Below are 16,078 nucleotides of genomic sequence, written 5' to 3' on the forward strand. Positions count from 1 at the left end.
CCATCTGATATAGCTTTCTAGGTCAACTAATCATTCTTGCTAACTAGAGGCCAAACTAGAACTTCTAAACTGCAAAAGGAATATTAAATGATTGCAGCACATTCTAAATTATAGTGTCCTGGGGAAGAGCTAGGGTTGCTTAGTTATGGCTCTGATTGATAGTCACAGTTTCCATGATCTGGCAAATGCTTCCTAAACCTTGGAAAGGTGATTTAATGTCCCCACCATCAGCTTGGTCTCTCAGGAATACTCACCTTGGAAGTGTAAGCCTGGACTCCTGCACACATCCTGAAAGAATTGGAAGAGGTATGGCTTAAGGACATCTGAGCATTTGTGATAGGCTGAGAGGATGTGCAGCAGCCTCCAGCCTCTTTGGCAGCTGTCCCTGTTGAGGTAGGTACCATCATTAGATTCGGTTGATGACCCAGAATTAATAGGTGTGTTTTCAAATTATTTTCTTTTTTAGGTTTTTGCAAGGCAAACGGGGTTAAGTGGCTTGCCCAAGGCCACACAGCTAGGTAATTATTAAGTGTCTGAGGTCAGATTTGAACCCAGGTATTCCTGACTCCAGGGCCGGTACTTTATCCACTGCGCCACCTAGCCGTCCCAATGTGTTTTCACATTATTAAAGCTGGCTCAGCTCTTGCAAAGAGGTATTTCTCCTGGGTATGATGGCTGGACACGGGAGTTTTGAACTTAAGTGATTCTAAAGCTCTTGGGAAGGGTAAAGTGAAAACCTCAGAGAGTGAAGGGAGGGAGAAGGAGGAAAAGAGGGGATGAGATAAAAAATGGAGAGTGGGTGAGGAACAAAGGAAGAGGGAGGTAGATAAGGAGGGGAGAGAAACACAGAAAAGGGGCTAGATCTAGAATGGAGTAGGCCGGGAACCTCAGGATCACAGCATCATTACACCACCGCCTGATAAATATAGGGAATTTGTCCAGAAGCTTATGGGGCAATTTACATCTTCTGCCCTATTTAAACTTTTCTGCCTAGGGCCTTTTGGGCATTTATAATATCACTTGTCTGCTAAATTTGGTCAAATATTTAATTAATTGACCCCTAAAATGCTCCTAGATTTATTGAATTGTTAGTTCTACCTGCAGTTGCTGTGGCAGGACCAGACCAAATGACCCTCAGGCCTGATGTTCCCTGCCCTGATTTAAAGAACTAGTGGAAGATGAGTTGCTAATTATCCTGAATAAATGCTTCAGAACTTAGAATTTGCCCTGTTCTTCTCCTCATCCCCAGCTTTCGATTGAGCCAGCCTGGAGTCTGGGATGGTTCTCTAAATGAGAATATAATATCCGTCATAATTCTACAGTCACTTCAAGTCTGGAAGAAAGAAACAGAGAGAGGCCAGAAGATTTCTGTGCTCCAGAGTGTACGGATGGGGGCCTCACTCACGGCTTAGTACTGGTGTTGTCTGTGATCTGCTTCAAGATCTGGCAGTAGGCTTCATCTCGAAGCACTTCGTGGTCCCTGCAGAGCTGAAAGAAAGGACTTATAATTTTACATATATACATATATATATATGTATATATGTGTGTGTATTTATGTAATATAAATACATACTTTTATATTTACATATAAAAGGATTATAATTTTAGAGATGGTTGAGGTCATTAAATCCAGCCCCATCATTTTACCAGTGAAGAAACAAAATCTTCAGGATATGAAATATTTGCTCAGGTTATATACAGAATTAAGTGGTGGGGTGAGAATCAAACTCAGGTCCTCTAACTTCAAATACAATGCTTTTATCACTTTTCATACCCCCTCCTACTGGTCTCTAGTTACAAGCCAAAAACTTAATATATTACTTTCATATCTCTTAAAACTGATGTTTTCTCCTCTACCCTCACAGACACCACCTTAGTTCTAGCCCTGTCACCTCTCTCTGGACTATTACAAAGGCCTCCTATTTGGTCTGCCTGCCTCAGATCTCCTCCCTTTCCATTTCATCCTACCACAGCTGCAATGTGACTTTTCTAAAGCACAGGACAGACAAGATCAATCCCCTACTCAGTAAACTCTCTATGATTCCTGGGAAAAAATATGTACTTTTAATTTTTAAAGCTCTTCATGACCTGTTTCCAACCCAACTTGATACATTATTCCCCTTTCCACACTCTCTAGTTCAGTTAAATAGACCTTCTCTCTGTACAAAGAACTCCATCTCCTGTCTCCATATATTTGCTTGAAATGGCCTCTCTACTCTACCCTATGGATTGTTTCCTTCATGGTTCAGCTAAAGCACTTTGAATTTTAACAGCTTAAAACTACATTAAGACTTTTGGAATTGTCTGTGTGTGTGTCTGTGTGTGTGTGTGTGTGTGTGTGTGTGTGTGTGTGTGTGTTTGCATGGGTTCATGTTGTCTCCAATAGAATGTAAACTTCTTAGCGATAATTTGATTTTTTAACCAACTCCCTGAAGCCCTTTTAGGTCATTAGAAGTTGAGCTATGACTTGCTTAGCATATTTTCATACTCCTGTGTTCTAATATAGACACTACCATTGTATCTTCACAACCACCCTGGGAAGTAGGTGTTATTATTATTCCCATTTAACAGATGAGGAAACTGAGGTAAATAACAATTAGATGATCTGCCCAAAGTCACAGAGTTAGCAAGTATCTGAGGCCAAATTTGAAGTTAGGTAGTTCAATGGATAATTGAGTGCTGGTCTGGAATCAGTATCTTCATGAGTTCAAATACTGAAACCTTGTTTACCTTATCTATAAAATGAACTGGAGAAGGAAATGACAACTCACTCCAGGATCTTTGCCAAGAAAACTCCAGAATGGGGTCATGAGGAGTCAGACACAATTGAATTTCCTAACTCCAGGATCAAACACTATCCTACCTGCCTCTATACCTGTTTGTTTTAGTGTGATACTTAAAATCGGTAAAGCACCAGGTGCAGCTAGGTGATTAGGCCAGCCCTGGAGTTAGGAGGACCCGAGTTCAAATCAGACATCAGACACTTAATAATTGCCTAGCTGTGTGGCCTTGGGTAAGCCACTTAATCCCATTACGTTAAATAAATTTAAAAAAAAACTAAAAAAAATTGGTAAAGCACCTACACCTACCACCCCAGCCCCCTAATATGTCTCCTTGATGTTCTCCTTCCCTTCTTTTCCAGCAGATGATCACTACTCATCTCCTTGATCTCTCTAATGTCTAATCTTTCTGTAGCTAATAGAATCTGAGTTCAAATTCTGCCACAGACTCTTAAGTCACTAAGCAGTTGCAAAAATGCTTGGTGTGTCTACAGCAGGTCTATGGCTGTTTTCTTAGCTCAACCCCAATTACCAGTTCCCAAGTTAGCTATAAATAAGTCAAGCTAAGGCCTTGAAACTGTACAATCCTCATTGTCCCCCAACTCCCTCAATGAGGAATGAAGAAAACAATAGCTGTACTGTTTGGACGTTGCTCAGTGTCTATACTTCTAAGACATGTGCCTGGATTGCTGGGAGACTATACGAACCATGATTAAACCCTGGATTTTCCCAGGCTATTCTGGAGAGATGGTCCCACCCTCAGTATACTCTTTCCACAGTCTTAGGAGTTCCTGGAGTCATTGACCTGGATGTTATTGATGAGAATGGGTCTCAGAGGACAGTTTTGAAGCACAGAATGTCTGTCACAGCTGGAAGGAGACTTAGAGGTCATTTCCTGAACTGCCTTTGCTTTGTAAATAAGAAAAATGAGGCCACACGAAGAAAAGAGAAACAAACCTTTAAGAAGGAATGGAGCACATCCAACTCGGTCTGGGCCTTCATCGGGAAATCACCCATGAACTTCATCACAGCTGCAGGAGGTATATACCCCACCCAACCCCAAAGCCCTAGATTAGTTTCAGTCATCATCTACCTCAATAGCTTTAACCCTTTGTCCCTTTCTCCACCACTGGGGACTCCCAGTGAGGAAGCTTCTTTCTTTGGTAGCAGAATAGGAGCAAGGTCCTTTGAGAGAATAAGATACTGTAGTTGCCTTGGATGGGCAGGGGGGAATAGGGCCCAGGAGAAGACCAAAAGCATTTTAGAACCTAAGCAACTTGAGGTCAGGGGCTTTGTCTTGATATTCCTAATGTCTAGCCCAGTGCCCACCATCTTTCAAGTATGTAATATAGGCTTGTTGATGAAATATTGGAGGAGGATAGTGTTAAGGATAACACAATAAAGTGGCTATGGCCTATGGTTAAAAGTATGAATGGAGAACCACTCAAGAGTTGGGGGAAGGATGTGAGATAAGAAGACATGCAAGGACTTATTTTTCCTTGGCATCATTCATTTGCTAAAATGATTTCATTTTGTGAGATAGGGATAAGAGGGTTCAGATCTGGAAACAGGAATCCAGAGTTTGCAGTACAGTTCAAGAGTTGGAGGTTCAGTCTCAGAATGGGAGTTCAGTACTGGGAATGCAAGAAACTATCTATGGAATGAAGAATAGGAACTCAGACATTAATTGGGGTCAGCAATGCTTTGCTATAATACCACCTATCCCCCATCACTGGAGTTCTCAAAAGAGCTTTTTGTAAGGCAAATGGGATTAAGTAGCTTGCCCAAGGCCATACAGCTAGGTAGTTATTAAGTGTCTGAGACCGGATTTGAACCCAGATACTCCTGACTCCAAGGCTGGTGCTTTATCCACTATGCCACCTAGCTGTCCCATTGGAGTTCTCAAAAGAGAAGCAGAACCCTGAGTGTAGATCAGCTTCGTAAGGAGAGATCCAATGGTCTGGGACACACACACACACACACACACACACACACACACACACACACACATTCACACACAGTCCTTCCCCAGGAAAGTTCTTATTTCTGCCTCATCTCATGGCCGATTGGGAGTAGGGGCAGAGAAAAGAGGGAAACTGCTCTATATTGATGGGGATATTCATAAATTTCTCCAAAGAAAACTACCCCCAAGCTAAGAGCCTTGGAAAGCCTCTCTTCCCATCCTCCTCCAGTACCTAGGAACATCTCTGTGGTAATTTTGTTCAGGCCACTGTTGCTGAACTCGATGAGGGATTCCTGGATTGGTGTCTATATGAAAGAGAGAAAAAAGGTGTATGAAATCAATAGGGAGTCGGGGTGGAGGTGGAAAAAAATTTTCCTCTGAGCTGAAGTTGTCTCCTCATAAATTGTCTCATTTAAACCTCTCTTTTTATAACAGAGGAGGAAACTTAGACCTGGAGAGGTAAGGTGATTTACCCAAGATCACAAAGGTTGCAAATTGCCCAAGATCACATAGGTAGCAAGTGACAGAGCAAGGACCTGATCCCAGACCTCTAGATCCTTAAACTTATTACGCTTTCCATAGCACTGTGTTGTAACATCAGAGGCTCCAGGCCACATCATATCACAGTGTTTTCTGGTTCAGGAAGCCAGGAATTTGGCAACACTGAAAAGGAGGGTCAGGAACACTGTGAAATGGAAGTGCTACATATACCAAAGATATCCCCATTAAGGACTCCATATTTGAAACCAAGAAGAGGTTAGTCTCTGAAGGTTATAGAGACAGCATTTTGCAGAAATATTATGATACAAGTTCATATCTACATCACTGAACCACTTTGCAGGTTGAATAGGTAGTCCTAAGCTCACTAGCACTAGTTCTGAGAAGGTAACTCAAAACTATAGAATATTAGAGATGCAAGAAAATGTGGACACTGTCAAATAAGAAAAGGGATGTAAAGGAAGATTTTATCTGTTCAGTCACTCCATTCCAGAAAGTGATGATGACACCATCATGTTTAATTGAGAAGTAGAAGAAAGTGGGAGTCAGTGACAAAGGAAGAAGGTGGGTGAAAGAATGAAGTGTTTAGGGACTCTATGTACATTTTCTCTCTCTCTTTTTAAGGTTTTTGTAAGGCAAATGGGGTTAAATGGCTTGCCCAAGGCCACACAGCTAGGTAATTATTAAGTGTCTGAGGTCACATTTGAACTCAGGTCCTCCTGACTCCAGGGCTGGTGCTGTATCCACTGCACCACCTAGCTGCCCCTATTTTCTTTACTATATTTGTGCCTAGGATTATAGCCTCTTCCTGGGGAGGAAGAGAAGGCAGTAGAAGGGGAGGAACTGTGAGGACACTTTTTTTGCTCAATCTCCCCTTTCCCATCTATCCTCCTTCCAACCACCAGACTGATATTCCCAAAGCACAGGTCAGCTTTGTCAGTCTTCTACTCCCAAAAATCTGGGGGCTGTAGCTTGATAGTTCAGTACAAATTCTTCTGTTTGGATTTTAAGACTACAGTTTCCTTTTCTGTAAAATGATCATAATAATAGCACTCACATCCCAAAGTACTTCAATGGATAAAATAAGATATTTATAAATCACTTTGTAAATCTTAAAATACTGTACAAACGCAGCTGCTTCTTCCTCTTTGTCCTCCTCTTTCTACTTCTCTTCCTCTACCTCTTCTTCTTCCTCTTTTCTTCCTCTTTCTCTCCCTCCTCCTTTTTCTCTTTTTATTCATCCTCTTCTGCTTCTTCCTCCTCCTCCTCCTCCATCATCAGCATCAGTGTTTCTTGTACATGACTCTCAACTGGTTTGCTAATTCCCACACACAACATTCCATCCCAGGATATTTCCTCTGCCTGGGATGCCCTTCCTCACAGGTTCTCCTTAAAATTTCTGACTTCCTTCAGAGCTCTACTTAAGGGCTAACTCCTACAAGAAGCTTATCCCAATTCCCTCTGCTATTAGCACCCTCTCCAAAATTTTATTTTGTATTTATTTTTAATACTTTTCTTGTCCATGGTGTTTGCTTCCAATGAAAATATAAGTTCTTTAAAAGCAGGAATTGGTTTGCTTTCTATCTTTGTATCTTCATTGCTGACATCCTAGTCTACAATAAATGACTGATAAATACTACTTGAATGAATGGATCAGGAGACTGGGGCAGGGTCGGTGGAAGTAGCAATGAGGAAGCTGCTCCTTTTGTAGATAGTCCCTAAGTAGATACTCAAAAGGCAGGGAAAGAGGTGAAGTGGAAATGGGTGGACAATGATGACAGTAAGTTGGAACTGAAGCCAAGAGCTGGTCAAGGGTATCAGGAGACTCTTGGAGAGTAGATGCCAGTCTGAACCCAGGTTGATGCTTCCCTCCCCCCTCCCTCTTCTGGCCAGGAAGTACCTTGGAAAATTTCAGCATGTTGCTCACGTCTCTGGATTCTCTTCCTTTCTTGGATTTCTGCCTGAAAGAATCTCTGACACAAGAAACAAGAGAGCTAGTGATTTTCCAACTTCTATGCCTTTGCTTATACCATTTCCCTCCTCCAGGAATTAAGGGGAATATGAGTCACCTTTTCATGTAGGTAAATCTTTCCCCTTTTATTATGCTAAGCTTCTTGAGGGTAGAAAACAGATTTCTACTTCCTTGTATTTTTCCTCTCCTATGGGCACATAGTAGGAATCAGTAAAAATTGTTTGATGGAATAATCCAAAGAGTAGGTGGGTCTTTGAGGTTGACTGTCCCTCCTGGCTTACACAGACCATTACACAAAGCCAAGCTTATTTTAAAGAGGAGCTAATATCACCTTCCAGCCCAACTCGACCAAGGCTATCTCAGAGTCCCCCAAAGGGGAAGGAAGCTTTTTGACCAAGGTTCTCTCCTTCCTAGCTTGCCCCATGGACCATTCAGAACCCCATAGATTGGTTTCTCCTTCAGATTTGTGATGACTCTCCAAGCTCACTTTTCTCTTCTCTCTCATCCCCTACAAATAATCAGAACTCACATGGATCGTCTTTGTGGATCCCGGAAATACTTTTGAGCAAATTCCAGCATTGTATACTGATGACTGGGGAGTAGAGATGCCCCATAGACCTCCTGTCGGGATGTTTCCTCCCCAAAGTCCCTGGAGATGTCCCTAGCCATGGACCCCTGCAGGGACAAAGGAAGGATGGAGACTGGGGAAAAACATCTAAAGAATAAAAATGTCTTGTTATTGATAAAATAAAAATAGAGTTTTAGGGAGTACTACCTTGAATATCAAGAACCAGTGTAGAGCACTGGATTTGGAATTGGGAGACCTCTAATCTCAGCTTTACCACAAACAGGCTATGTGACCCTAGATTAATAATTTCACACCCCCAGCCTTAGTTTCCTGAGCAGAGTAATCTAAAGTACAAAGTATTCATTGATAAAGTTGTTAAAATACTGATCCAGAAATATGAAGGCTTTGTTGAAAACAAAGAGCTAACATGCTTTTTGCCTGAGGATGGGCCGTGGGACCATTATTTCCTTCCAGTTGTTGTGGAGCAAGATTTACCTTCGCTTCCCTTGGACAATGCCCATGTGAAACCTCCTCCCCCCCAAACCCCCACCTTCAAGGTCTTCAAGGTATTTTAAGCCAGAATCATCACCTCTGTCTTCCTGCCAAACTCCTGGGCCACAGTAGAAGAAGCCACTGCTACAGCCACAGCAGCTGCTCTGCCAGACTGGTCCCGAGGTCCACCCATGTCCAGTTCTGAAGGGAGCTGGAGGAAGTCAGGGGCAGCTACCGGCTGCACCAGGTCCATGGGGAATCGACCGGGCCTCCCGTGTATGGCCCCAAACTTCCATCCTGTGGGAATCGGATAGAAGAAAGGGGATCACAGATTTCCTCATCCCCCCCCCACCATCTAACTAATTTATATTTATTGTGTGCATAGTTTGTATTGACTGGGATGTTCACATAACAGATAGCAGTATAGAAGAAACAAATGAGGTCATATAAAAAGCACTTTATAAATGCCAGCATTTATAATATCATTATTGTTCTTTTTTAAGGACAGAAACTTTCATTTTATTTATTCCCTGTGTTTGGAGATATGGATATTATACAGGTAGCTAAGTGGTTCAATGGCTCATGGCTGAGCCTAGCGTCTGGAAGACCCAAATTTAAGTGTGGACTCTGACACTTACTAGCTGTGGGACCCTGGGTAAGCCACTGAATCCTGCTTGCCTCAGTTTCCTCAACTGTAAAATGACCAGGAAATGGCAAAAACTACTTTTCCAAAAAAATACTCCAAATGGAGTCACAGAAAGTCAGACATGAGAAATGACTAAATAACAATAGAGTTATTATTGTTGTTCCTAATTAAGGTATAAACTTCCCTATTCATCTCTGCATTCCTAAAGCACAGTATCTGGTACATAACCTGTGGTTAGCAATTTTTTTCTTGAATGAATGAATAAATGGAGATGAAAAGGACCAGGGAATGTGTTTCCTTGAGAGATGAGTACAGGTTGAAGACAGGAGCTTAGGGGCTACCCAGATGAATGCCTCTTGTCTTTTCCCCCCCCTCTTCCCCCCCCCCATTTCATGTCCACTTCTAAGGGGCAAAGGACTAATAATCTAGTATGAGAGTCCAGGGGTGTGGTTTCCAATCTCCAGCTCTTAAACCATATTTTCCCCAGTTATTCAATCCATAATACATACTTTGGAATTTACTGGAACCCATCAAGGGGATCAAAATTATAAATAAATCAATGGGGCAAAATAGATTATGTCTCTGTGTGTGTGTGTGTGTGTGTGTGTGTGTGTGTGTGTGTGTGTGTGTGTGTGTGTGTGAATAGCTGAAAAAATGTCTTTCATTGGAGAAGAATTAAGACCCTCTTTTCCACTGTGGAGGAGATTATTGACTCAACATTGGAGTGAACTTTGGGGCAGAGCTGACCTAGATGGTTATTGGAAAGCAAGCACCTCAAAACTGTTCATCCTTGTAAGGCCAGGCTGCCCCCCAAGATTCTACTGAACCTTGTCTTTCACCTCTTGCTCAAGGGTTGATAATTAAATCAACATTATCACTGCTTCTCTGAAGGATGTGATCATCTTATACCTTAGTACTCTACTTAGAATACCTGTAATTTTGGATCCTAGGCTGTCTAGTCTGAAGTTTCTTTACCTTTTCCCTACTCCCCATCCATTTGAGTTCCTATCCCTCCAGCATCCTTATCCCCCCATTCCTTCTCTTTCCACTGTGCCCTCTAGAATCCCTGTTCTATTAACTGCCCTTCTTATTAAACCTGTGCCCTTCCCTGGAAATAAATCATTTTGTATTCATTTTGTATTTATTTATACCTGTATGTATTTGTTCCTCTCTATAGATTGTAAACTTTTTGTGTCAGAGATTGTTCCATTTTTGTCTTTGTATAGGAACCCTATGGTTCAAACTGTAATTTTGCCTAACACACCATGCTTTGTCTTTCAATTTTGTGGCTTTGTACAACTGTCCCTGATATTTGGATCTCATTCCCTCTTTCTTCACTTCTGTCTTGTTTCCCTTAAGACTCAGCCTAAGCAACTTCCTGGCTGTCCAGCTTTTCATACCTCCCTTTCCCAAATTTACTTTGTTTGTGGATGTTATAAAAATAGGGAAATGAATGTTGCTAGTGCTAACTGGAAAAAAAAAGGATCAAAGAAAGGCTTCTGTCCTTTTGGTAGATGCTCTGAGAAGGAGTGAGGGAACTGAGACTTGATCTAGAGATCACAAAGATAAACACTTCTTGAATCTGCTGGCATCCAGGGGGTACACACACACACACACACACACACACACACACACACACACACACAAATCAGAAAGACAGACTTAAAGAGAAAGGAATAAACCTAGAGATAACATAATGTTTGTTTTTAACTTTTTTTTTAATAGGACCAGAAATATTGTATTTAGGGAACTTTTACCAATATCTGCTCTACAATTTATATTTCTCTCTCTCTCTCTCTCTCTCTCTCTCTCTCTCTCTCTCTCACACACACACACACACACACACACACACACACACACATATACACACACACACATACACACATATATGATTCACTTTTCTGAGTTCAAATCTGGTCTCAAACACTTACTATGTGATCTTGGGCAAGTCTTTTAATTCCTTTTGCCTCAGTTTCCTCACCTCCAAAATGAACTGGAGAAGCAAATGACAAACTACTCTAGTATTTCTGCCAAGAAACCTCAAATGCAGTCATGAAGACAATATACTATGGAGTGAATATATGTGCACGCACAGACAGAGAGACACAAAAACGCAGAGGCTTTTTCCTAGTACCTACCAAAGTCCTGGGTGCCCCTCTTTAGCTCCTCCAGGTAGATGACCTTCTTCCTGACTACGTAACCATAATTATAACCTGAGAGGCACAGGTAGGAAAGTTGAGAGTCAGAGAGGGGTTATCAACTCATGATTCTTGAGTTTTCCCATCCAACCTTCCTACCCCTACTGAGTCATGGTCTAAGGGTTTCTAGAATTATGGTTTTTTTCCCTACTGAGCAAAGCTTAAGTGTTGTAATAGTCAGAAAAACATAGGGTCTGGTTGTGGGAAGTTGGGATGGGGTTTGAAAAATATTGACAAATGAAAATAGCCATATGATACATCACTGTCCATCTATTCCTGCCTGAATGCTAGTTTGGGGTGGGGAAATTAAGAGGTCACAAAATTGTGTGTGCAGGGATCTGTGGGCATGTGAAAGCATGGGTAAGGAAGGGCAGTGTCTTGAGCTAATCATTAGTCTAGATTCCACTGACTCCTGGGATTATAGCTCCTCCTTGATTCTGAGTTGGGGCTTATTTGGGGCCCCCATCAGACACTGACCCCTCTCAGGCCACTCTGAAGACTGTAAATGGATGATGTCACCCTTGTGGAAACTCAGGAGATTTGGATCATCCGGCAGATAGTTTCTTACAGCAACCACGTAATCAGAATCCTAAGAAGTTTGGGAATATTGAGATCCCATGGACAAAAATCTGCCATTAGTCCCAGAATGCTTTCATATTCACAGACTACAACCCAGCTTCTTCCATAGTCATTCTCTCTCCCTTAGAGAACCAAAGACACTTCAAAGCACATATATCTTTATTCTTTTTGGTTCTGATCTGTGAGTTTCTTGAGGTAGGAAACTCTTGGTGGGAAAATTCTCTTTACCAATATAGATGGCAAATCCTTTGTGATTTATATATACATGTGTACATATATATATATATACATACATACACATATAGATATATCTATATGTGCATACATATAAACATGGATATAGTTATATCTTAACAAACACTCCCATTCCCTAGTTCTTCCCCTCCCATCTAGGTATTCTCCAAACACGCAGACTTAGACACACACAAGAATATACAACCCCCACAGACAAAAATCAATCTTCACTGCCACCTCCTTCAAGGTGATATATATTCAGACAACAATCACAATTTGTCCAAACACACATACATACATTCAGAAACACATATGTATTAACCTCAACAGTAGATATTTATGTGTATTATGAAGGAAGGAGAGAGTGATGTCCCTTGTCCTAAGGGAATTACCCTTCTCCTTAGACCATGCCCTCTCATTCCCTGGTTTCTTACCTTTTTGAGTTCCAGAATAAAGTCATCTACCATGCTCTTCACCTGAGGAGCCCGGGCCGAGAAGAGAATGAGTTTCTCACTAGCCAGGTTGAATTCCAGCATATTCATAGAAGGGATTGTCACAAAGAGGATGTCTGTATAGCTGGAAGGGACAGGTCCATGTGAGTCACTACTGAAAATTAGTGATAAATATTTATGCATATCTGTAGATTAAATATTAGGACCAAAGAAATCCCTCCGGTCAGTCCCATTCCTGAACCCATCTCACATCCCCTGATGCAGTTATAAGAGATGATTCCTCCAAAAAAAATTGATACATCTTCCTCCTTCCCAGTTTCTGGTTATAGTCTTAATGGAAGATGGAATAAACCACAGAGAGAAGGAAGAGGGGGAGGGCAGAGTTTTGTGCCAGTCACAGGCTGGAATTGAAGCTTATTAGTATAATTCCAAATCTTGTGCCCAATACTGGCATATGACCAATGGAGAGATCTCTGAGACAAGGAGAGGGGAGAAGAAAAGATGACCCCTAGTTTTATTCCTCTTGGGAAGATGGTGCCAGCATAACCAGGGAGCAGTCTCTTTAATGCTATTTATTCTGGGAGAGAATTGTTTGATGATGTCAAAATGTGCCAAAGTAATAAAGACCTGGCTCCTTTAAGAAAAATTAGATGGCAAAATGGTCTTAAAACAGAGTGGTGGTGATGGTACAGTTCACCAAAGGTGTGTCCTTTTAACAGGGGCCCCTAAAAAAAAAAAAGGACAGCCCCCAAACTGGAAACTCCTGAAAATCTAACATGGAGTTCTCAGAAGTGCTAATGAAGTCATTTACACCCAAACTCCAAATAGCTACTGAGTATATAGGCCATGAGAAAGGAGCCAGAAGCTTGAAAAGTCAACTTGGACAGCTCAGATATGATGGAAATTATAAACAGAATGACATTTAGAGAAATTACAGTTAAGTGAAGTATAAACTATAGCTTGTACTTAGGGGATCTTGGTTTATTTCATCATTACCCTAACTGGACTGTTTCATGATTTGAAAGTCAAAAATCAGAGTAATCCATTTATGTGATATAATCTAAATAGACTATTTAAAAAAATAAAAAGTCGGTGACAGTTCATTATCTAAGCTAAAGGAAAGCTACATTGGGGTGGAAATGAAAAACCCTATCTCTGTCCACAAACTCAAAATTGTAAGCTTATTTTTAATGAAGTATCATGAATTACTAGTATCCACAACCTAGTTTCTCTTTACAACATCTGATTCATTGGATGACTTAGTCTTCTGAACAAAGGGCAGCATGATATGACTTGGGGAGACTCATAGCAAACCTAAACTGACTTGGGTTTGAGATCCCTGCTTTACTGGACTTGCCTTGAAATCTCAAATTCTTTTCAGTGATAATAATTAGTTTTGCAAAGCATTTTACAAATATTGACTCATTTTGTCCTGGGAGATGACTGCTATTTTTGTTAGAAGAGGAAACTGATGCGGTCAGACCTTTAGTGATTTGCTAAGAGTCTGGGTCTAAATTTGAATTTGAGTCTTTCCTGACTCCATCTATGCACTTGCACCATTTAGCTGTGATGGAAAGTCACCTCCTTGACCAACTCAGAGTCCCTAGCTTCTCCCAAATGTTTGGCTGTTACCTGTAACTCCGTAAGACCCGAAGCTGTTCCCCTGATGACCAGCTGCCCTTTACCAAGCGAAGGAGCTTGATGCCTACGTGAGACACGGCCAGGATCTGCACACCTGTGCCCACACTGCCCTGCAGGGGATCAACAGAATATGGACTCAAGCCTGAGGGGCAAATATGGTCCACAGGAAGAGGCAACTAAGAAAACAGGGTCAAGGTGGGGAGGTCTAGGTAAGCCTATTATCCTCAACCTCTGGCCTTCTCCAATCTTTTCTTAGGATCCTTCCTAGGAAGTAAGAGAATACTGGTTCCCTGAGAAGAAGTCATCTATCCATTGTCCTTTTCTTTTAGAGGAATAGACCTGCCTGGACAGCTGAGAAGAGACCATTCCCCATGCCCTCCCCCTTTGGGGAATGAAGGGAAAAGCCCTCAGTCAGGATTCTCTGTGGAACCTTCCCCACTTCTGTGCACAGGGGCCCATCTCACCTTAGCAGGAGGGGGGCGGGGAGAAAGAGAAAATCTTACTGTGGCTGGGAAGAGTCGGGAGAAATAGACTTCCCAGCCCTCTCGAGCTTCACTGACTACTGTCCTCTTGATACTCTCATTCACCACCGGATGGAGGGAATCCAACTTGTTCTGGACTAAGAGACGTAGTGCCCCAAGCATCATTTTCTCTTCTTCCCTCTCCCTCCCATCATCTCCAAGAGACAAACACCTAGAACTTGAGAGAATAGGTCTAAGTGTTCAACTAAACCACCTTTCACATTTTTCAGATATGGAAACTGAGGCCCAGAAAAAGTGATCTCCAAACTAGTTACTTGAAGAACTGAAACCCAGTTCTCTTGATTCTCCAGATTGGGGTTGCTTCCACTGTCTATTAGTTGGATGCTTTTACCATCAGACTGCCATTGTCCCCTTGGAACCTTCTTCTTAGGGCACTGAATCCCAGGGTTTTCTTACTTTACCTTAGAGGGGCTTACACAGGTCAGATGAGTTCAGAGTCCCTGGGAAGTCCTGTGTGCAATGCATTTAAGACCCAGTGATTTAAGAAAAAGGAAGATATGTATGTGGGTTCTTTAAAACTAAGATAAAAGAGAATGGGGATTTGTTTGACTGAGATAATGTAAATATTCCAGCTCCACTAGGAACACTGAACCTCAGAGAAAAGCAAAGGGGATGATCTCAAAGAACTTGTTTGGACTTTGGGTTAGAAGTCACCTAACACAGCCTGGAAATCTGCACCCCCCAACCCCATCCCATCTCCCTCCTACCAAAGATGGATTTCATCTTCATCCTCTCTTCCTTAGAAATTCTGATGCAGGCTTCAGAGAAGGTGTCATGGAGGATCTGAGGGGAGAGGGCCAAGCCATAATGAGGGGTGCCTTGGTCTCTAGTAGCCCAGTGCTGCCATCAATTCACCATCTAGGCAGATTGAGATCTGACCAGGTAGTGCCAGGCAGAGGGTGTGTGGATGAGTCTGGATTTCTGATTTCTGAATTTGTCAAGTCAGTCAATAGGCATTAAGTGCCTATTATGTGGCAGCACTTTGTAGCTCTATGAAGAGCTGTCTTCATGATGACCAGGGTCCAGGGGATCTGGGATTTGTTTTGGATGGAGTGGTAGTGGGGCAATGAGAGCACTAGGGAACGTCCTTACAGGAAGTGATTACTGATCCCCCAAGATAGGTCTTAGGTACCTATCCAGTATCTTCTTTTCTTTGGGGGAACAGGTCTGCCTGGCTAGCTGAGAAGAGATTGTCCCCATGCTCTCCACCTTTGGGGAACAAATGAAGGAGCCCTCTGCTGGGATTCCCTCAGAGATTTTCCTTCTGCCAGAGGGCTAAATGCCTGGGGTCTCACCTGTCTGAAGAGAAGGTCCAGGAGGACTGGGTGATTGTAGCTATCCTTGGGGTAAAATACCTGTGGAGGCAGAAGTTCACAGGAAGGTGCTAGGGTTCCTTACCCATATAGGAGCTTCACTTTGTCTTCTGTCCCACTACTTTACTCTTCCCATCCGTTCTTTTTAAAAATTTTTCTTTTTGGGGGGCGGCTAGGTGACGCAGTGGATAGAGCACCAG

The 16,078-nt window shown here is 42.1% G+C and overlaps 1 protein-coding gene across 1 annotated transcript in view; it reads right to left on the reverse strand.

Annotated features, from left to right (window-relative positions):
* Positions 1 to 16,078, reverse strand: part of MYO15A (myosin XVA) — a 125,974-nt gene that overhangs the window by 22,443 nt on the left and 87,453 nt on the right. Inside the window, exons 42-55 of the mRNA XM_074201942.1 lie at positions 15,861 to 15,920; positions 15,273 to 15,348; positions 14,527 to 14,642; positions 14,015 to 14,133; positions 12,365 to 12,506; positions 11,595 to 11,706; positions 11,058 to 11,132; positions 8,371 to 8,570; positions 7,743 to 7,888; positions 7,142 to 7,214; positions 4,976 to 5,048; positions 3,738 to 3,811; positions 1,406 to 1,488; positions 255 to 385 (exon numbers count right to left, since the gene is read on the reverse strand). Of these exons, the coding sequence (XP_074058043.1) occupies positions 255 to 385; positions 1,406 to 1,488; positions 3,738 to 3,811; positions 4,976 to 5,048; positions 7,142 to 7,214; positions 7,743 to 7,888; positions 8,371 to 8,570; positions 11,058 to 11,132; positions 11,595 to 11,706; positions 12,365 to 12,506; positions 14,015 to 14,133; positions 14,527 to 14,642; positions 15,273 to 15,348; positions 15,861 to 15,920 (1,480 nt within the window). The remainder of the gene's footprint in view (positions 1 to 254; positions 386 to 1,405; positions 1,489 to 3,737; positions 3,812 to 4,975; positions 5,049 to 7,141; positions 7,215 to 7,742; positions 7,889 to 8,370; positions 8,571 to 11,057; positions 11,133 to 11,594; positions 11,707 to 12,364; positions 12,507 to 14,014; positions 14,134 to 14,526; positions 14,643 to 15,272; positions 15,349 to 15,860; positions 15,921 to 16,078) is intronic.

The sequence above is a fragment of the Macrotis lagotis genome, chromosome X (genome assembly GCF_037893015.1).
Source record: "Macrotis lagotis isolate mMagLag1 chromosome X, bilby.v1.9.chrom.fasta, whole genome shotgun sequence".
Lineage (NCBI taxonomy): Eukaryota > Metazoa > Chordata > Mammalia > Peramelemorphia > Peramelidae > Macrotis > Macrotis lagotis.